Genomic DNA, 21,750 nt, shown 5'->3' on the forward strand with positions numbered 1-21,750 from the left:
CCCCAAACTGAAGAAGTATAAATAAACAAACCACTTATATAGTAGGCACTAGAATATCTACTCAAACACAAGAAAACCACACACAGCAGTTACCATCCTTAAGGTTTTCAACTTTTTAAATAAAAGTCAGTTAAAGCAAATGACATCCCACAAAATAACATTGGGTCCTGTGTAAGCTTTATATAAAAGATATTAATGTCCTTAAGGCATTGATAATGTTCAGATTCAGTGAAAATGTCTGTAACTATCAAAAGAGAATGCTTTCCTGAAGACACAAGCAAAGTGTCTCAAAGCTTCTGACACTGATGGATTCCCAGCACTCACAAAGATCTAGAAACATGAAGTCCCTTCTCACCCTCTGTCTGATCACTGCTTGCCAAACAGCTTTCAGATTTCTTCACATCTTGGAATATATTGTTGCCTTTTGCCTCATCTGTCTCAGTTATGCTGAAAATACAAGGAGACCAGGAAAAATTAGTATTTCCTATACTTTTATATTTACATCAGTAAAATGAGATCTTACAAGTGACTCTATCATGCACATATAAAGCTTCATAGCATTTATCTAATTCCTAAAATTTTCATGTTCAGCTGCAGTTGTTATTTTATGAGAAAAAAATGTTCAAATGGCTATTCAAGTACAATAAGATAGAGATTTCCTGCACAGCATTTGGCAAAACCTCAACAGAAGGATCAGAGCACACACAGACAGAAGGCATAACTACAGGCTGAAGTTACTGTAGTGGGTTTTTCACTCAGGATTCAACCTCTGGATAAAACTGACTCTAAGTCATCCCTAGTTAGAATCATAATCATAATCTAAATCAAAGCAGCTAACACTGAAAAACTGCTATAGTCTTTGTCAAACTAAGTGTAAGCAGTAAGCAGTGTCTGAGAGATATTTTAAGACAGGCTTTGCATGTGATGTAAAAGCTAGACCTGCATTTTTCTCTGGATAATAAATTATGATCTCTCACTGTCAAAAACTACTTTGTAACAGAAGTTCATATAAAGGATAACCCTTCACACATCTCAGTAATTTAGCTGCAAGAGCTCAGGTTTCTCCTACCATATCACTGAACTTTGGGGAACTTTGGGGAACTAAGGGCCTAACTTCCAACCAATTTTCAACATCTCCTTAAAAATCCCAACTCAAATGGGAAATAGGCCAGCGTACCAAGATTGGGTATTTGGAGGTCATAATCTATTATCTCTGAAATTTGTTGTAAGGATTACACACCTTTCAACAATGAAGTTTTTCTAAATTATATCTACTAAGCTCCTTTGTCAAAACTTAAAATTTATAGTTCCAAAAACCCCCAAATTAAATTTGACATAAATTGATTATATTTTTCAACAGTCTTCAGCAAGACACTTTTACAAAAGTGTGTTACATTTGGAGGCTGCAGTAAAACAAGAATTTAAAAATTGTTTTTCAGGTAGATACATATGTCATTGAAAATTAAATAAGAAAAATGAGAAATAAATTTAGCTGGTTTTTGTCACTTAACAGGCTACTTATAAAACACTGCCAGGAGGAACACTGAGTCAAATTAAACCAGTTAAACAAAATATTTCTAGCAAAGCTAAATTAATTTCCTCTTTCTTGGGAGTGATTAGAATACATGATGTATAAAGAACTAATACCAAACAGAATAAATAAACTGAACAGTAAGAACAATATACTTCTGATTAAAGTCTTCTTCTAACAGGACTATGAAGCTCTCCAATGGTTGTAATTGATCAGAATTAGGTTTCCATTATTCAGGTATCCTAAGATGGAGTTACAGAAAATGATGGTAGAAAATATCTTTGACTGAACCATTAAGCACAATTTGCCATGGAAAAAGCTTTGAAAAACCTCAAACTGTGAAATGAACAGTTTACAGTAAACAAGCATGAATACCTGAAGAGAAAACAAATTCTTTCCTGCTTCTACAAAGTAGGGATAAAAGCATTAAATTCAAATGTAAGAAGGTCAAAGTTGAAAAACACCTACCCTAAAAGTGAAGATGTTCCTCCATTTACTACCTGATAGAGATTCTCCAGTAATTTTTCATCCCAGTAGAGGTCACAAAACTTCTCACAAATTCTATCAGAGAACATACCAAACTTAATTCCCTTTAAGTTTAAAATGAAGTTACCTTGTTTAAAATAAAAAGAACAGAAACAAATAGAAGAGGGAGAAAAAAATTAATAGCAATATTCTTACAAATCAATGAAAATAACATACAGAAGAAAATGCACATACCCATATCAAAAACTTCAGCTCCATTCTCTAAATAACCATCAAATGCAAACTCCTCTTGTATCAGATGAATCACTTCCTGCAGTAAAGTGTCACTTGTTGTGTTCTGATGGGGCAAGACTTCATCACTGAAGAAATTACAGCTGTCTTTACTCACTGAAGTACATGGTGTGCATTCTTGTTCAGCGAAAAAACTGTCTATGCTGGAAGCACACTCAGTTTCTTGGCAGTTGGTTTGAATAACTGGGCTACTTTTATCAAACTGGTTCTCTGTATTAGTAGTCTCATGACCTTGCACATTGCAAAGGGAGGCATCATTTTCTGCTTGCATGCTCATTTTATAATTTGCAATAGTACTTGAAAGTAGCACTGGCAAACTGTGATAGCAATCATAAGCAATTCTTGAGCGAAGAGGCTTATTTGGTATTTGCTCTGATACAGCCAAATGTACTGGTACAAATGTCAGAACTCTTTTCCCTGAGTCCTGTTTGAGAATGATGTTATTTATATGAAGAAAATTAGGAGATGTAGGACAAGCTAAAGAGCTGGAGGGATCTTCAGATGAAAAGCTCTTCTCTTGTAGAGCATGTGAGGAATCAGATGGTGATGGTAATGTAACTGTAGAAGCAAACATATTGCCTGAGTTTTGCTCTTCTAAAGACATCTGGAATGAGTGGCTTGGAACTTGTAAATCCCACTCAGGTTTTTCAGGAACAGTTTCAATAACACCTGTATCCTCCATACCACAGCTTTTGGAGTATTCTATATACACTGATTTGTTGTTCATATGTTTTTCTTTCCTTGTCTCTTTCTTGAATTGGTCAGAAACTGGTGTTTGAACCTCTCTGGAAAAAAAGCCCAAAGAATTTTTAAAGGAAAATTCAAATAGATTTAACAATGACATTTAATCTCTAATTTATTCTGCTTTAGAATATACTAACTTTGTTATATTTGCATCTTGTTGCAAAATAATAGGCTTAAAGTGAGTTGCAGGAGAGGTGAATGCAACAGGTAATGTTGCTTTCTCACAATTTAGTGAAATCTGGCATGGCACTGGTCCTTTAACTGCTACAAGTTTACTTTCACTGGTAAAAGGCACAAATCCTAAAAGCAAAAACACAGAAAGATGATCAATAAGTAAAATATAAATGTAAAGTAAGTAACAATCAATTTAGATAGGAAAACAATTGCATATTGGACTGAGAAAATCTTATGTGAAGAACTGAACTAGAGAATACTAAATCAGAGGAAACATGTCAGAGCATGACTGCTTACCTGGACTTGACTCTGAAGGGTCCATTTCATGTTTCTCATTTTTAAATTCAAAAGTGACATGATCTTGAAACAAGACTTCTTCCTCAACAGCCTAACAATAAGCATTGAAGCCCAAATTGATGTTATTAGCATTTTCTTTTTTCAAATTCTCCTCAGCACATTATTTAAAAAAAACCCAATCCTCATATATACATTGAATATTGCAACAGCCTAGTCATGCCAAGGTGAGGAATTAAACAAATTACATGCAGAAGTCTAAGGACTGGTAGAACTGTTTGGAAATCTGGATAACTTGGTACTCAAAGTTTTGAATAATCTCAGTTCCATGGATTGACTGAATCTTGTCTGCATTATAGAAACACATTTGAAACACAAACAGAACCCAACAATTATATATTAATTTATTCTGTGGGGTGGTAAATAAAAAGAGTTAGCTACTTGTTCTTCACCCATATAGATTGTGGAGTCAGAGCATCACAATCTGTGGAGTAATCACTTCAACAGCAAGAACTAGGAAAAGGCAATACTTACAAACTACTTGAAAATACATAAAAAAAAAAAACCACAAACCAAGACAACCAAAAAAATCACACCAACAAAACCAAACCCAAAATCTAGCTACACTTGCAGTCAACAAAATCTTACTGGAATATATTTACAGAATTAATTGAAAAAACATACAAAATTAAAGAAAGGTGGCACTCTTACCTTAAAGACGGGCTTACCCAATAATGTCAAAATACTTCTGCTGTTTATACCTTGTTCAAGTAAATAATGATTGCAAGTCTAAAAAAAAAAATTGTAATTTTCAGTCAGTAAATAAGTTTTCAATCAAGTGAGGTATTCTTGGACAAGGACAAAGTCAAGATAAATAGTCAATTAAAAGTAATCTAAGTTTAGGAAGTCTTATGAAGCTTCTCCAAGTCCAAGTACCTTGATAATTTCAATATAAATTAAAAACACGCCCCTCTGTGTCCCTAAGGAGGTAACTTTAAAAACAAAACCCAAAGTGACTGCTTATTATTTAATTAGATATCAGTATATTACAAGTATTAAGCTATTATTTTGATTTTAAAAACACTAAAATGAGACTTTAGACACAATTAAATCTAGTAACCTTAACTGCAGCAGTTAGAGAAGGTCTTTCTTCGGGGTTTTTTCTTGCCATATCCAGAAGTAGTTTTTTAAATTTTCTTGGCAATACGACTTTGTGACTCAGTGGAACACTGTATTTTGCTGCCATCCACAGAACTGCAGCAACACCATAAACACAGACCTATTGGTAGAATGTAAGAGACAAGAAAGATTTAAACAGACTGAAAAAAGTCCCCACTTCAAAAACAATTCCAGCAAATTATCCAAAAATTCCCCCCATTTCCTGCCAAAAAGAAAAAAACTTACTAGAGCTTTTAAAGTACAGATTACATTTGGCTTTTGAGGGTGCTCATGAAAATCCCAGCCCACTTCAAAATCTAGTTGTTATGCATGCAGGGTCAAAACCAGCAGCTATTTTTCTACTGCTGGAGGAACAGACATTAATTGTCTTATTCTTTACCTAAGAAAAATGTATTTTAGAATCATTTTGAAGAATTCCTTTCTCATGTAAAAAGATTGCTGCAAGCTTCAGAGTTCTACCATAAAATGTGGCCAGCTGCAATTTACTTAAAAAAGGTCATGATAATTCAGCAAGTAAGTGGCACACAGTAATTACACACTAGCCAGCAAAAGTCATATTTTATAGAGAAGATTACACCTGTCAGAAGAATGAGGCACTGCATATTTATTTTAGCAATTATTGTGCTACCTGCAGATATACCAATTGAAATTGCCCCAATAAGGGACCTTGAAAAGGACTTGGTCTTTACCAGCTTTCTCGTTTCATTTGAAGAATTACAATTTTCAGAGTCAGATTTAGTCCACTTAATGCTTAGTTTTCATATGTTAGCATGTACTACAAATGCAATTTTAAGAAATTTAAAGCACCACACTTTACATTGCCTCTGAAAGATATTACAAAAGCTCAATGGACAGAACCATAAGCACAGTAGAAACCAATGTGTTCTCATAAAACAATGTTTTCTGGCACACTTTTGAGCAAAGTGAACAGCAATGAACAAAACATAGCAAGTAAGTTGACTATAAACAAAATAATTTTTTGAATAGTTCCACTTGAACCATTGAACAAAAGTTATTAATAGGTACAAAACCACCTGAAATAGAGAAAGCAGCTCAATCAAGACAAAAATAATTTTCTTCCTCTTAGGTTTAGAACTCCAAGATTGCCCTAAATTTATTTAGGAAAAACTTGCCATCCAAGCCATCAGAACCTTCAAAGAAAGTTCTTTTTACTGTTACTGTGACTGACACTACACAGTCTCCATTCCCATACCATAAATTGAACTGAATGTTTATAACTAGAAAGTTATACAGCCATCAGAAAAAAGGCAAGAAAGCCCACCAGCTTATTCTATATATAATAGAATAATTGTTGTAGAAAAACAAGGAAACAGATTACTTCCAATATCCTAAAGGAAACAAGGCACAAAGACTTTAGGATTATCAATTTCTACTGTCTGGTGAAACTGCTGTATTATATTTCAGGGTTAGTTTAAGCTTCTGAAGCCTTTGAAAAACCTGCACATTGGATCAAAGCAGTTAAAGAAATTTAGGAAAGATATAAAAATATTTTCTAGTTACAGATAGCTTTACAGAAAATTGAATGTTTTTAGTAGATTTTTATGAGCTTTTATTTTCTGATTCATGATTACTATGCCTAATTCCAAAGAACTCATGTGATACAAGGCCCATATTAATTAACCTCTCTTCTTCTTACATAACAGAAAGGTGCTGTAAATTCTGTTCCCCTGACTTTTAAGATCACTGGGGTACAGTTTGCAATTCAAAAGTAGTTGCAGTGGAGACACATTCACCTGCTATTTGACATTTTTATTATCTTTGTTCTAAAAGCTCCTTATGGTTTTTATCTATAGGAAAAAGCTCTAAGAAAACTATATTGGAAAAAGACATCATTCATAACGTTTCCAAAGTAAAACCATACTGATAATGATATTTTTATCCAGTCTTCTAAGTGTGAATAATGCTTGGGCTTTTGCCCAGATACTCTAAGTTAATGGTCTTACTGTGACCTTGAGAATGTGAAAAAATGATTTAAAAGTCTGTCTTACTGCTAAAAAACTGAAAATAATTAAGTCTTATGGAAAATCATCAAATAGCAGATTTTTGGCAGTTAATCCAAGAATCCTGGAAGGAAAAATTATAAAAGCAACTGACTTCATGAGAGATCAATATATCAAAAAATGCCTCACAGATAACCAAGAAACATTGGGAGAAATATTAACACAATCTTAGAAGTTTCGCTTTCTTCTCCAACTAGCAGAAAGCTTAGCAGAAGTTTAGCTTTCTTCTCCTTTGATAAAGTACAAAGCAATCTACATAACCTACCACATTACCTTCTCAGTATCCACATCCTCTTCTTCAATTTCAGGAGCTAAATAAAATACATCACAAGATTCTAAATGAGAAAAGAAATCAGAAACTAAAGGTAAGATGTTTGCTTTCTTCTCCACTTCCCCTGAAAAGAAATAAAAGCTGAACATGCAATCTCTTATTTTACCTTCAGCTTTTGGAGCAGCAAACAGGATCCTTCCATGGCAGTCAATCAGCACAGAGTCCAAACATAAGACCACTGCAGAAAAAAACCAAACAAACCAAAGCCACAAAAGGGCAAGGTTTAATAAGTATCTGTTCTTGTAGCTATTTAGCACTAATAAAAATAAATAATTTTAACAAAGTTATAGTTTCAGAAATTACCCTCAAATAAATGATGCTTTAAATAACATTTATGCTAGAACAGGCACAAGCCAATGAAGAGACAGTAGCTGTGTAATTACCCAAAGTAATTTCTGCAGAACAAAGACAAGAAACTGGAAATTTATTCTCTTCATATCCAGCATTGAAAAGGAAGGTCAAAAAAGAAACAAAACAAAAAGAAATAAATACAATAGGTAGATATATTCTAGTCTTCTCACAAAGCACCAATAAATTTATCTAAGAATTTAAGTCTCCTCTTCTCCTCCTGCAACCCCATGAAAATAGAGGGTCATCATCTGGAGAAAGCTGACACACAAGTGGCCAGATCCAAAACTTCTCTAGGTGCAACAGGATATGAAATCCAGTTTTTCACAACTAGTTATAATCACTCTTTCTCAGAGAAGAAATGTTACATAGGTGAGTATTTGCAAGGCCATGAAATTTTCCATTATTAAAAAATAAATAATGGTCTACTAAAACTATTTTAAATGATCTGAGGTCATCAGGAGCTTAGCATTAAGATAAGGAGATCATGTCCTATAAATTTGGTGTTGAAAATCTTCTGGCAAAACTGTGTCTATCTGTTTGCTAACTTCAAATAACATTTTAATTTAACATGTTTTAATATATTAAGCCAACTGGCCAGTAAGTAGTTCTCTTGCAGTCCAACTATAGTCCTTTATTTCTAGACTGCCATCAAATGCACTGTTTTCTTATTAAAAACAAAGTACTGGAAGAATAGATTCTTAAATTGAATAAGAGATTAAAACACTAAATGTATTAATTATGAAATAAAATATTAAAGATGTCTAAGAGACACACAAATATTAATTTATAGATAAATAATTAATTGAAGTGGTCTAAGAAGAAAAAAAAGAAAGTAAGAAAAAAGGCAGTAACACTTTTCCTTTTTTTAGTTATCTATTCAAACCACATCTAAAATTAAATTACTCACTATGCTTAACATAAAGGCTTATCTATTACCCTTAATAATATTCAAGTTGGACCTGAAGTATATGTCTTGAAAAGCAAAGCTTTCCCAAATGAGAACCTTTGCTGGTTATTTCTGCAGAGGCAGCTTCATGCTTACTTGTCTTTGTTTGTCAGCAGTAAATGCCCCTGGCCCTGCTCACACAAACCAGATCTCAGCTTGTTCAGTACAACACAAGAATCCTCACCTGGGCTCCCTGAATCACCCACGAGCAACATGTAAGCAACATCCTCTGATAAGAGGAGAGGAATTAAGTTAAGTCCCAATGGAGGTTACAAACAACTTCTGTAGCAGAGTTGAATTAACAAATACGTGGAGAAGAGGCTAGCTCTGGGATATGTTTTCTTAGCCAGGTAATTCCTGCTTAGGATAATGAAAAAAGTGTAATCAAGGAAGGATTTGGAAAAAAAGGCTGTCTATGTGAATAAATAAAAAATAATCCAGCTTCATCTATTTAACTATGGCTCATCAGCTACCAATCGCACTCTACCATTATCAAGACAGAGGATTTTTTTACAAGAGGTATTCAAAATATGTATCAGCTTCACCTTTAGTAAGTATTATTCCAAAGGAATGTCAAGAGAGCTTTATATGTGTGTGTGGGCAATGAAATAATAACACCACTACGAACCTTTCCACAATGTACCACTCCCCTCAGAACAGGCAGAGAATCCTCTTGCAGAAACACTCTAAATCTGAAACCAATATTCAACTTCAAGGTAGCTTTATTTGTCAAATACAGAATTTTAAAATAAAGGGTCTTCTATTTGGTGGTTTGTGTCATCATGTTCCCTTCTACAGGCTACATAAGGTTCAGAAAACAACTTTTAATATTTTTAAGACATGCATTCTTAAGAGAGCAGTAACTGAAGCTGGCTAAGCATATTACATTAGAATCTGAGCCATTATGTGCAGTTATCTGAAACCTTCAGAAACATAAGGAGCATGCTATGAGGCTGAAATAATCCTTCTGTTACAAGGTATATTAAATTCTTAGTTTTATGGGTTACAATTCTTAAAGTGTTCAGAATCTTCATTTATGGCTTATTTCCCTTTAAGCAGTTTTATATAATAGAAATAAAATAACTGAAGCTGAAATCCAAAGAGAGGCAGTAAGTTTTCTGTACATTACTATCCAGTTGTTTATATTCACTTAAAGGCTTCATACTTCATCCCTGCCCATACTCTCAAAACCAAGTTTTTTTAAATTAAGGAAAAGAAAGGGTGGTGGTAGTGGAAACCTCTGCTCTGTTTATCAGAACTGCTATAGGCTTATCATTAGTATAAGCTAAACCATCATTCAGAATGTCCATGGAGATCTAGGATGGTCTTCTGAGTTGCATACAACATATTCCAATTTTGTCAAAGGACAGTTCCCTCTTCCTCTCTCAGAAGTTTATTTCTGATAATTTGTCCATAAACTGAAGCATAGGGGATATGGAAGGACTAACTCCATGACAAGATCCTGGGTACTTTAAAATGACAAAGCCCTGTACTGTAGAAAATAAGCCAGGAATCATTTGTCACAAAGAAATCCAGGCAAAAGAGGAAGTTTTTTGCTTACATATATATATATGTGTGTGTGTGTGTGTGTGTGTGTGTAAAACTTATTTCCTCCTGCTTGCTACAAGTCACAAGTGTTTTTCTTAAAAGCCAAAGTACAGATTCTCCATTCCCAAAAAGTCTAAAATTTGTTTCACTGCTTGAAGCCAAAGATTAATTTCTGCTGCAAAAGCCATCAAGATTCAGAATAAAAAACACCTATATATGAGACATTCACCTATATATGGAAGAAAACTCCAAATTGAGTTTTGTCACAATTTAAGGGAATCAAAATAGAAATATCTGCACACAAAATGAAAGTCAAGATCCTTTCAATCAATAGAATAAAGGAAATATTACACAGTGAACATAAATAATTAGACAAAATACTTCATGATAATTAAGACTATACCTGGATAATCTATGCAAGTCTGCAGAGTACATAAACACTCATGACATAATGCCCAGAGTTCATGGTCTTTCAGAGGCCTACCATACCAGGACAACAGGAGTTTTAGAGAGATCCACTGAAAAAAACAGTGAGGATGCAGAAAGTTATAAAAATTATCACAAATTTAAAATATTTACTAATGCAACAGAAAAGTAAATCCTAATATAAAAAACTCAACTTAAAAAGTAATAAGAAAATATATTTATTGCACTTACCAGTAATGAATTAATACCATTTATTAAAAAAGCATGGCACAGTCAGCTAACTGTATAAATGAATTGTTTCTTAATTCCTTCAGGAAAAGTGAGCTGTCTGGAAGGTCTTTCTTACCATACTAAGAAAAGACTCTTACAAAGTCCATTGTGTAATAGACATATGATGAAACATAATTACATAATTATAGGGACAACAGCTAGACTGAAAAACATAAAAACCTGAAATGATTGCCATCAACAAAACAGTCCCACATTCAAAACCTGATTTACCCTGACAGTTGTATTATATGTCTTACCTTAAAGATTTCATCAACATCTCCTGTTCTTCTGTGAAAGATGTTAACAATATTGACAGAATTAATGACAGGTTTATTCGAAATCCCAGCACGTTGTTTTGCTTTTAATCACTGGCTGCTCAATTTGTAGTAACAGCATTTGTTTTTCTGACTGCCAATTTAGCTTTTGATATCTGGCATAATACCTTGATGTGACAGAGATACTGCTGTATGGAAACTTACTGTTCTTCAGAGACACGCTTTACATTTTGTGGTTTTTTTTCTTTTTGGGGGGTGGTGTGTGTTTGTGTGAATCTAAGAATTGGAGATTTATAGTAGGGCACACTGACCCTGATCAAACTGTGCTAATGGAAAAGCTCATCTCTAGTAGAGGCTCTTGACATCGGCTGCACTTCATGATCTCCATTCATCTACCAAAGGAACGCCAAAAAGTTCATTGTGGGCAGAAACCTCTGAGTGAGAGCAGACCCAAAGAACCCTTTTTAAAAAGAGCACAGCATATTTTCTCTTACATACGCTGTCCTGAATGAGTCAATTTCAGGCCATGTTAGGGAAAAGAATTCCAGAAGTAATTCAGGATTAACTCTGGAAAAAAACCCATTTTACCCTCAAAAAACCCCCCAAAGAAACAAGAATCAATCAAATAAAAAACAGACCAAACCAATTAAAAAAACCCCTAAACACAAAATTGAAGCACAGGAGACAAACAAAAACGCCTCTGAACTGTTTTGTTGCTTTTACAGACACCTTTATATCCCAATCAGTATTTGTAAAATCTGCATAGACTAAGGGTCTCTCCCACACACAATGGCACTACATCATTAACTTTGACAAATCAGCCTCTGCGCTGTCATTTACTAAAATAAATTTTTCATCCTTTTACTGAGATGCTCTTTGGATTTTATCATGAGATACGTAATGATCTGACTACTGCATTGAATTGCATAAAGCTCAACAAACAGAAATTGCTTCAGTGCAATCTATGGAGAAAAGAAGGACATTAATTTCTGTAGCTGAAACTTTGTTAATAATTTGAACCTGAAGACCTTCTCAAAGAACACAATACTTTAGGCTTATATTATCTAAATAGTCTTTGAAGGTGAACCAGATAAAGTATATTTTTTAAAACAAAATATGTCAGGAAACACACCTTTTGATTTACTGAAAATATTTCATATTCTGCCTACCTCCAACAGACAAAAATGGACTTGGTGCTATTATTCTTCTATCCTACCTTGTGGCACATTGCAAAAATTAGTAACTTCAGCACAGACAGATTTGAAGCCAGGTGATAAGATTCAATTTCATTCTTCAATTTTGCTATCACCAGCACCCTGGAGTGCAAAATTCTTTCATCCATGTGTTCTTTTACTGTATCTAGAAAAGTAAGGTCTTGAACAGTCCGATAAAAAGCCATCAATCACACAGCAGGAAGGAAAAGGACAGAGTGTCAAAAGAATGAATTAGTCTAGAAAGCATACAGGATAGAGCTTCATACTGTTGATAGATTCCTATCCCTGAGCAGCACTATTTCTCCATTCAGAGCACTGTGGTTCTCACGTGCCTCAAGTGTCTTTGCTCACAGACACTTTACAAAGAAAGGAGCACTCAAATCTTCAAATTAACCCTGCACAGCTGACATGAGTGAAGAGAAACCGTAAGAGAAATTTCAGACTGACTAAAACATTAAGAAGGCTTTGGGATTTAGGAATTTTCTTCTAGTAAGCACACACTAGTGCCACATGTTTCTCTGCAGGAGAATCCCTCCTCTTGAAGTTTATGTCTTTAGAGGCTCTAAAAGCTGCAGTGAAGAAAAATGGACTTCCTTTACTGCATATACAAATCACCTTTCACTTCAGGAGAAGGTGATGAATGGCTAGCCAGGGAAAGAAGAATCTCTCAGTGAGCTGGAGACTGAAGTTTGTTGTACTGCAGAAAGCTGCGAAGTATTTCTCATCACCTCTGGGATATCCAAGCTCTTTAGAGTAAGAAGGAAATGACAAAAAGAAATTCAGGCATGGCAGGAGAGTAGGAATAAATCCTAGTAGCAGCAGCAAAAGTTTACAGTAAGACAGAAGTGTCAAAGACAAATTAGAAAACAAAGGATGAAGAGGCACCAGAAAAACTCTGTTTTGGAAGAAAATGGTACATAGGGAAAGCACGTCTTAGCATAAATGAGAATCACTGCCATCTATGGGATGGCCAAAACAGAGTCAGGAAAAAGAAGGATGCAGTCTGGTTACAGTTTGGAGAACTTTATTTAAATGTAAATACTCATAGTTTCTCTGGTAATCATTCTAAAGAAATAAAAAACCTCAAATATAATATTGTTAGCTGGTATTTGTGCGCTAGGTGGTCTTCTGTCCTGCTAATAAATATCTGCAGTGCTATTGTCTCTTACTTTAATTCATGTCTCTCCTCACCTTGACCATATCGATTTTATTACTCAAAGAAACACCTGAGAAGGTCATTCTTCTCGTGTCCTAATTATTCCAAATTCCTACCTTCCTCCAACAGAAAGAGAAATGTGGAAGACTTCAGATGAAAACTGAGGGTTCAGACCTGCCGGGGACTTCTAACCCGTGCTTCTAACACCTTGGAGAAGTTACCCCATGTAGTGAAGGTACATGACAAGACCTGTTTCATCACACATTTGCATTTGTGGTAAAAAATGCATGCAGTCTGGTTCAAACAGTTTTCAAAGGAAAAAGAATACACTTCTCAACCTATGGCTATGAGGCAACTTTTATTTAAGCCTCAATCCTTAAGCAAAGGTATTTAATGCAATACTCCTGGTACCTCACCTCTGAGATATTTTAACACAATACATATTCTGACTCCACTGAACCTTGGTAAATATAAGTGTAAGACTCCTTAAGTAGGCATGCCTCAGGTTTAGCTGTTTTGATTTTTAACATGCAAGTCTCTGATTCATGGCTATTACTATTTCCTAAAACATAAAAATAAAATCCCCACGCAAACACCAAGAAAAAAAAATCTGAAGTACTGGAAAATGTATGATTAAATGCTTTTAGTCAAACCATCTGTAGCATGCATTGTTACTTATCTATCTATTCACATACTTTAGCAAAGCAAGCTCAAGACAATTCTTCAGCATTTATAAGCCCACTTCATTTAAACCATTAACATTATTTTAATAATGCTATTAAACATTCATTAATATATTATCATCAGTGCACCAAAGAGAAAACAAAATTATAATCTTATGTCTCTTTGCAAATTTTTTTTTGTCTAAACCAGACCTTTTCATAACAGAAATTATATTATCCATTTTTTAAAGTAAGCAAATGTTTTCACAGCATTGAAATTTTATCAGAAAATAGAAAAAAGCCAAATGAGCCACTATTGCCTACACCTATAACCTGGTGCCATTTTGGTTTATGCCCAAAGATTGCATTTTACACCTTACTTGTTGGAAAAGCAATGGGTTTTTTGCAGTGCTGCAAAGATAGTTTAACAGATCTTCTACTTAATTGTTGGTACCAGAATTGTAACCCCCAAATTTAGTAAAGCATTCCATCTATGCAAACATAATCTATTTTATCAACATAATGCTGGCATGTTTTAAATAGCCAAAGCAAGATTTTCATCATTCTTTTCTTAGCAAGTATTATTCTGGGAACTGACAACTTTTCTTTCCTTCATGTTATTTTCCCAGTGTTAAAGTGTCAGCCTCTAACTACATGACTTTTCACTTCTCTCATGCTTGACAGGGTATGAATGACCAACAGAAAACAAACTTGCATTTGCCAGGTTTCCATTAACCATTCCCAAGTAAAGGCCATAGCATTTAAATCACAGAGAAACATTAAAAGGATTAGAGATGAGACACACCTGATTGGAATGAAACTGGTTAGAGAAATAAAAGATCCCCACTCAAACTTGAAGTGAAAAATATTTATTTATGGCATGCAAAACTATAAAAATTACTAGGAAAACCCTCACAAGATACATTGCAGTAGCCAGACAAAAGCAAGCAAGTATTTTTAGTAATGCTTACTAGCAGTAAAGCACACAACAATAAGAAGCAGTGTTTGAGTATTAGAAAAATATTGTCCACTGGAGAAGTACTGACAGGCAAGAAAAACTGTCTGTTCTCCAGAGTAGACAAGGTTGATCTTCAACCGGATGGGGCTGGTATTGCACTTTCTCTAAACAACATGAAATATTGAAAGGAATGCTGGAGACACCATTCTAAAAGCTCTACTTGCTGCAATCATGCCAACCTGTTATAGAGAGCTCAGAAAATGGCAGCACTGCAAATCCTCTGAGGTGTTTTCTATTTACCCCACAAGACAGAAATTACATTAGTTGGGGCTTGGCACTTGTGCTTTTGCAGTAAATGAACAAACTCAGACTCAGGCTTGCTTTCTTAAAAAAAAAAAGGTATTTGGTTAAATTCTGGCTAATGGGAACTTGAGAGAGAGACAGCAGTTGTCCTTTTGTCATGTAAAGGATAGCACAGTGTGACTGTTTTTCAGTTGTCAGGAGGTAACACAGAGGCAAAATATTTTGGAAGCCTGAGGAATAAAATCTCTTTTCCAAAAGAAAAAAAAGAAGCTGAAAACATTAACCCATTGCATTTCTCTAAGAACACTCACAATAAAGTCTGCTACACAGTTCAACAACTACTAACTATGAACGACCTTCCTTCAGAAAACAAAGGATTACAAGGCTAGAAATTCAGCATTTCAGGATGCCATTTCAGAAGCCTAGGTTCTAATATACTTAAAGGGTTTTAAGGGTTTTTTTTCCTCCCTACAGCAGCTAAATAATCAAAGAATATTTTATTATATTTGCTTTTTTCATTTAAGACCAAAAAGATTTTTCTAAATAGCACATTTTTCTGTGGCAGGAACTGAACATTTGCTGAAATAATTTACTAAAAAAGAGAATGTAGAGCATGAGTCTATCAAGTGTTTCTTCTATTGAAAAGACAGTTATAAACCTCTGATATAACAAAGAACCACTACCCTGCTGTCTTCTTTTCAGATGTTATGTATTACAACACTGCTTCCAGGGTACCTGGAATAAGAGTTACCTTTTCTAATTCACAGTGATTGTCCTGTGAGTTCTGTGGGAGCAGGAGAACCTCACTGTTAATAAGAGGCTACTTGTTTGCAAGAATGAAATTTTGCTTAGGCTGAAAGGACACTTTATTTAAATGGATGATGAAATATTTGAAGAAAAAGAAGACTTTAGAAGAATGGCAGAAAAAGATGAAAACGCGTTTTGGTTTACTTTTCTGTGTGTCAGTCTCAGGTGCTGCTGCAAAAAAGCAATTAAAATTTCTTACAGCTTTTAATTTAATGGAAGAATTTGGAAAACTATAATTCTGGGGAAGATTATTTTCTTAAAACACCTTCATGCATCCAGACTTAAACTTTTGTCCTGGTAATCGGGCAAGGACAGAATATAGGTCTTATTTCAACATTTTTTCCTCCTTAAAAAAGAACCCCTATCACTACACTCATTTTCATAAGTAATGGCAGAAATAGATAAAAAAAGGATGTGTGTACAATAAATGGATTATTTCTCAGAGTCTGAAGAGTGCACTTGCAGGGCTTAAAACCTAAATAAAGGATTCAATACGCACACAGCAAATAACCCCCTCAGAAGGCAAAACCATGCCATGTGGTACTTATCCACATTTCCCATCCTTCTGAACTACGAATTTAATAAGCACACCTGTTGAAGGAGAAGAGACAGAAAAGGGACAGATTCTTCAGTTTGCTCTGGTTTTTGAGCTATGATGAACCAAAGGCTCGTTACACACCTGACAATTCTAGGTTAGTGCTCCAAAGGAGGTGTTCGGGCACGGTGAAAAGAGGGACAGACAGAGACTGAATATCACCCTAAGTGCCACTGTATGGGAGGGCTGGAAGATGGGCTGGTAAACAAGGAGAGCAAGGCTGACTTGCCAGTAGATGAGCAAGGAAAAAATCCAACATCTTCACCTAAGAATAATTTCTGGAAACAAAATGTGTGAAGTTTGTGCTGCTCATTTTTATCCTGCCGTAACAAAGCTAAAGAAGGATAAACAACCCTACAGTTTTTGCCAGAAGCTCTCCTACCACATGGATTATTTACACCTCTGAGTGTGGCACAAAAGAAAACCATCTAGTCAGAGACCAAACTTGTCCACCCTGAGATATGTAATTTGAGCAGAGAAGAGACCATATTACAATCATCTATCAACAAACTCTGGTAGATTCTCCCTCTGTTATTTAGCTATTTATAAAGACTTAATGCATGAGACAACATACCCATCATATTGTGCACATATTTAAATTCTATAGTGAAACATACATAACAAACAGAGACAGCAATTTAAGAACACAGAACGAATATAGCATATGTACAATTTCCAAAAACTTAAATGTACATGGAAGATTTAAAAAAATGCAGACTCTATCCTCCTGAAGCTGATGGGACATTGCCATTGATTTCAGTGAGGTCAGGTTTACAGTCAGGAATTTTGCAATTTTCATAAGCACCTGGGAGACTCACTGCAAGGTAGTGAAATTTATGCATTGACAGTAACATAAAGAGTTAACAATACAGGTATGCTTTGGTTGTTCTCTTACAAATGCAATCAGCTATTAAGTAATGCTGCTCTAACACACCAGGGAGTAGACTCCATTTGTTAAAAAAAAATAAATAAAATGGAAGTTGATTCTGCAACAGCATAAATTTCACTGGAGCACTTTACTTTTTAATTTAAGAAGAAAAAAGGATCACCATGTTTCTAGTATTAACTCTTAACTGTGCAGACTAGCAAAATTCCATTTTCTGGGATGCTAAAGTGGACAAGGGGGAAAGAAATCACACAGTATTTAAGTCATCTCATCTCCACATAAGTGACTACAGCAACTATATAATGAAGACTTTATTTTTACTACCTGCTCATTACTTTTGATTTCTGAACCTCTGCCTCCACAAAGATTATCTTCATTATTGTTTGCACTCATCACACCGTTGCTTAATTCTGGTGGCCTAATTAGGTTTGATCCATGTCTGTTCCCACTGGGTTTTGTTGTTAATACTGAATCCATCTTGTTAAAATGTGGTACATAATTTTCATTTGACCCTTGAAAAGTTTCAGAACAGTCTTCCAACACCATGTAGTTGTCTAGCATTTTTGCTCCAGCAATTGACTGACTTGGGCATTTTAGCATATCAGCTGGTTTTAGCACTTCAGAGGTAGCACCAGAAGAGTCTTCTTTGTGATCAGATGAAGAAAAACCTATCTTTTTACCATTGATAATTGACATATGTTCTTCTAGATTCAAGCCAGACACTTGTGTGCATACACATGGTGCTCCTAAATGATGATCATCAACTTGGCGATTCTTTGATTCTATTTCTGGTGGACTACTGACAGCAAACGAATTGAGATTTCCCTTTGAAAAAGTAACCTCATTATTATTGTCTAGAGGTAGTGACTCTTGTGTTTCGAAGTGATTTTTCCTATCTAGTGGTCCACTGTTGGTTAGAGAAGTAAAAAAGTTATTTGCATCTGCAAGTTCGAGTGGTAGCTTTGGAAAGGTTTTCATTTTTCTTAAAGAACCTTTCTTAAAAAGGCAATCTCTCTCCAGGTCAATAACACATGATTTTATATCCAAAGCAACACTAGCAAAATTGTCAGTATACACTGCATGTTTGTCCTCTTCTTTGCTCTTTTCAGTTTGAGTTGCAAGTTGTGAATGTTGAGTTTTCTCATTATCCAGATGAATTTGCATTTCCTTTAAATCACTTTCTCTGCCAGTCACCATGGTAACTACAGAAGAGTTGTTATGACAGGCAGTCGTCACCTCTTCCACTGCAGACGAATCACCTGCAATGTTGTTTTTCTCATTTGAATATAATTTAGATCCCAAACTCCTCTGACACATTCTTCCCTTCCACATGTTATCACAGACATCTAGATACAAAAACAGAAGCTTATATTAAATGTGTATAAAACCTCCTGATCTCTCCTTGTAAATCTTTACATTGCTTTTTCTGCCATTGCTGTTACATATCTTTAGTACGTTACACAAATTCTCAGTTTCTGAACAAATCACTTTGAATCATAAGGGACACTTCAAACACATTATGTTAATTAAGATTTGCGTGTCCCTGTTTCCCCATCACCAATCTACAAATATTTAATAGTGATTTGTTGTAATCTAGAAAGGAACCTGTAACAGGAGATCACACAAACACAGTCTTTGAAAAATCATTAGATATGTCAGGAAATCTGAAGTTTTAGACTAAATACATTTTATGTTACCTTGAGAAGCACCAAATGATTCAATTGAAAGAACTCTTCTTCCAACAGCAGACAAGCTTCGACAAATATTACTTGATGAAGCAACCTTCATTTTTTCTTCACATAATAACAAAATGCTCTGGAGAAAAAGAATGTTAAATACTTATTTAATAATGAATAGATTTGTGAATTTCAACTAACATGAATGATGTTAACTCCCACAGTACATCTGAATTTATATGATGCTACATTGGAGGTCTTTCTTCTCCAATTCTTTATATCGCGTGTTTCTATTATGTGGTTGAATTAATTTCTTGTTTTTACCATGGGCTATTATGAAGTCATTTAATACAATTCAAGTTTTAGCCTACAGTTAGAACATCAAGAACAACTGATAAAAATTATCTTAAATGTTATCCTTTATGAATAACATAGTGAAAATGCAAAAAGCTAGAGTGCTGATTACTTTTTTAAACAGCCAACGCTTCACTTGAATTCAGTGGCAAAGGCAGGATGATGAATGTTTTTATTACTGAAATTACATTAAAATTAAATGCTGAATCTTTTAAAAACTGCAAAATACAGTTATCTAAAAAGCAATATTCCCAGTTAGAAAAAGCAATCATTATCAGATCTCAAAAAGTAACCATACTTCATATCTCTAATCTGCAGCCTGGGCACCATTGATCGCATTAGCATTGGTCTCACACATAATTAACTACAGATATTTGCCCGTTTTTAAATGTCCCTTTGGGCAGGATGTAGAAGAGAGCTGCCTTTCAAAATACATCCCACCATTTCCTCAGTAACTATTCCTAGATAAACACTGGTGAGACCTCATACAGCGCTTAGGAGATGCTCTCACTATCCCATTCAGCAGTTCCTACTCAACTGCACCTCTGCTGTTGTGCATCAAAGGAAAAAAATTGGCCCTGTTGGTTCACATATGGGATTGAGGAAGGACAGAAAAAAGGGAGACAGGTATCCAGCTGTGCTGAAGTCTAGCAAAATACCTAGAAAAGTCTAGGGGCTTTCCCTCCAAATAGCTCCCACAACTCTGTTCACCCAAGAAAGTGTCCGGTGGAAAAGGAACAGAAAGAACATACTCACAAAGCAAGTCTTATATATTACCTAAGACAAATTATTTTTGGGATGATTTCAATAGTCAGCAACAGCTTTCAGGGTCTACACACCACTCAGAGATGAGAGAGTGCTATACAAGCCCTCCTTTGAAAACTTAACAGTAAATGAATAGAAAGAGAGCAGCTGAGCAAGCAGGCTCCGTATCAGGTATGCCTCCTGCCTGGGCAGTCCTCAGTCAGGGAGCCAATATTTTTTACTTTATAAAAATGAATCTGTTTATTCTTCTGTTGCAGCACTCTTTCTGCAAAGGATTGATCATAGGTGCTATACCATTTAGAATATACACTATCAGTTCAGGAAAATGAAACACCCATGCCCACCCCACTCACTCCCCCCCCCAAAATAAAAAGTAGATAGCACTATTCTGAAGTAGAAGAACTGAATCCCAGAAAAGTCACATAGCACATCTGTTATTCTCTGGTTACATTCTCATAGTCTGCGAAAACATTAAACTTTTGCACATTAATGTCAAATAACCAACATTTGGAATGTAAATTCTTTGAAAAGATCAGCATGAAAAATCCTATATAGTTTCAAATTCTTTCTAACAGCTAAAGGAAAAATAAGAGGCTAAATGGAATAAAATACAAAATCCAATAAACATATCTGAGCCTTTATGTATTTACAGAAAAACTAGTTAGTAGTAAAGCTTTGAACATGCCAAGGAACAGGGGCAGGGTCCCTACATCCCCTTCTTAAATGCAATCCCATTTTCACACAAATTTCACAGCATAATGCCTGTGCTTTTATTTCTAATGACAATCTGTCGCTCTGTAAACCAAATACTAAATGGGAAGAAAACAGTTAATGAGAAAATTTATATATATCAGTATTCACAAAATCTTCTTAAAAATCCAAGCACTGTCAAACATCTACATCATCTACTTTTCAGGTTGTATACCCATTAGAGCGGAAAAAAGGATGAATTTCTGCAGAGGCAGAGAAGACCTCGGTTTCTTGCAAAACCTGAGCATACTGCTTATCAAGACCATCTTGATAATTACAGAGACTAATGAGATAAATAGAGATTAATGAGCACACATGCAGAAGTATTAGTATCAACTTTTTTAAAACAAAAAATTATGTAGGGCTGTTTTACCTCAATATCTGGCCTATTTTCAGGATTATCTTCTTGCATCTGTTCCAGTAGAGTATGCAGATCTTGTCCGAATTCTGATTCTGTGTCAGGTTCTACAATATATTCTATCGCTGCTTTCAGCGTTGCACCCAAAGAATAGATGTGTGCCTGCATGAATTTTAAAAAAAGACATTAAATATGTTACCAATTCTTTCTGTCCTGCCACAAAAGCTTCAAGATCATACAAGCTTACATTATTTTCAAATTTAAGGTAACAGTTTACTGGGAAGGTGGTTTAACTTAAACATGATGAACAAAACCAGCCTCAGACCTGCTCTGGGGGATATACTTGCTGCAAACAAAAAGAAATCTTGTGGGGGCCAATCAGAACTCTTTTTCCCCCTC

At 35.0% G+C, this 21,750-nt stretch overlaps 1 protein-coding gene across 1 annotated transcript in view; it reads right to left on the minus strand.

Annotated features, from left to right (window-relative positions):
* The window catches only part of KNDC1 (kinase non-catalytic C-lobe domain containing 1), a gene marked incomplete at both ends in the record, with an annotated part of 55,510 nt that overhangs the window by 11,470 nt on the left and 22,290 nt on the right, over positions 1-21,750 (minus strand). The window contains 13 exons of the mRNA XM_084210569.1: positions 356-447; positions 2,000-2,144; positions 2,252-3,093; positions 3,190-3,352; positions 3,524-3,614; positions 4,232-4,309; positions 4,641-4,799; positions 6,994-7,055; positions 7,158-7,229; positions 10,300-10,414; positions 17,773-18,794; positions 19,146-19,263; positions 21,367-21,513. Coding sequence (XP_084066695.1) covers positions 356-447; positions 2,000-2,144; positions 2,252-3,093; positions 3,190-3,352; positions 3,524-3,614; positions 4,232-4,309; positions 4,641-4,799; positions 6,994-7,055; positions 7,158-7,229; positions 10,300-10,414; positions 17,773-18,794; positions 19,146-19,263; positions 21,367-21,513 — 3,106 coding nt within the window. The remainder of the gene's footprint in view (positions 1-355; positions 448-1,999; positions 2,145-2,251; positions 3,094-3,189; positions 3,353-3,523; positions 3,615-4,231; positions 4,310-4,640; positions 4,800-6,993; positions 7,056-7,157; positions 7,230-10,299; positions 10,415-17,772; positions 18,795-19,145; positions 19,264-21,366; positions 21,514-21,750) is intronic.

The sequence above is a fragment of the Fringilla coelebs genome (genome assembly GCF_963513975.1).
Source record: "Fringilla coelebs genome assembly, chromosome: 8".
Lineage (NCBI taxonomy): Eukaryota > Metazoa > Chordata > Aves > Passeriformes > Fringillidae > Fringilla > Fringilla coelebs.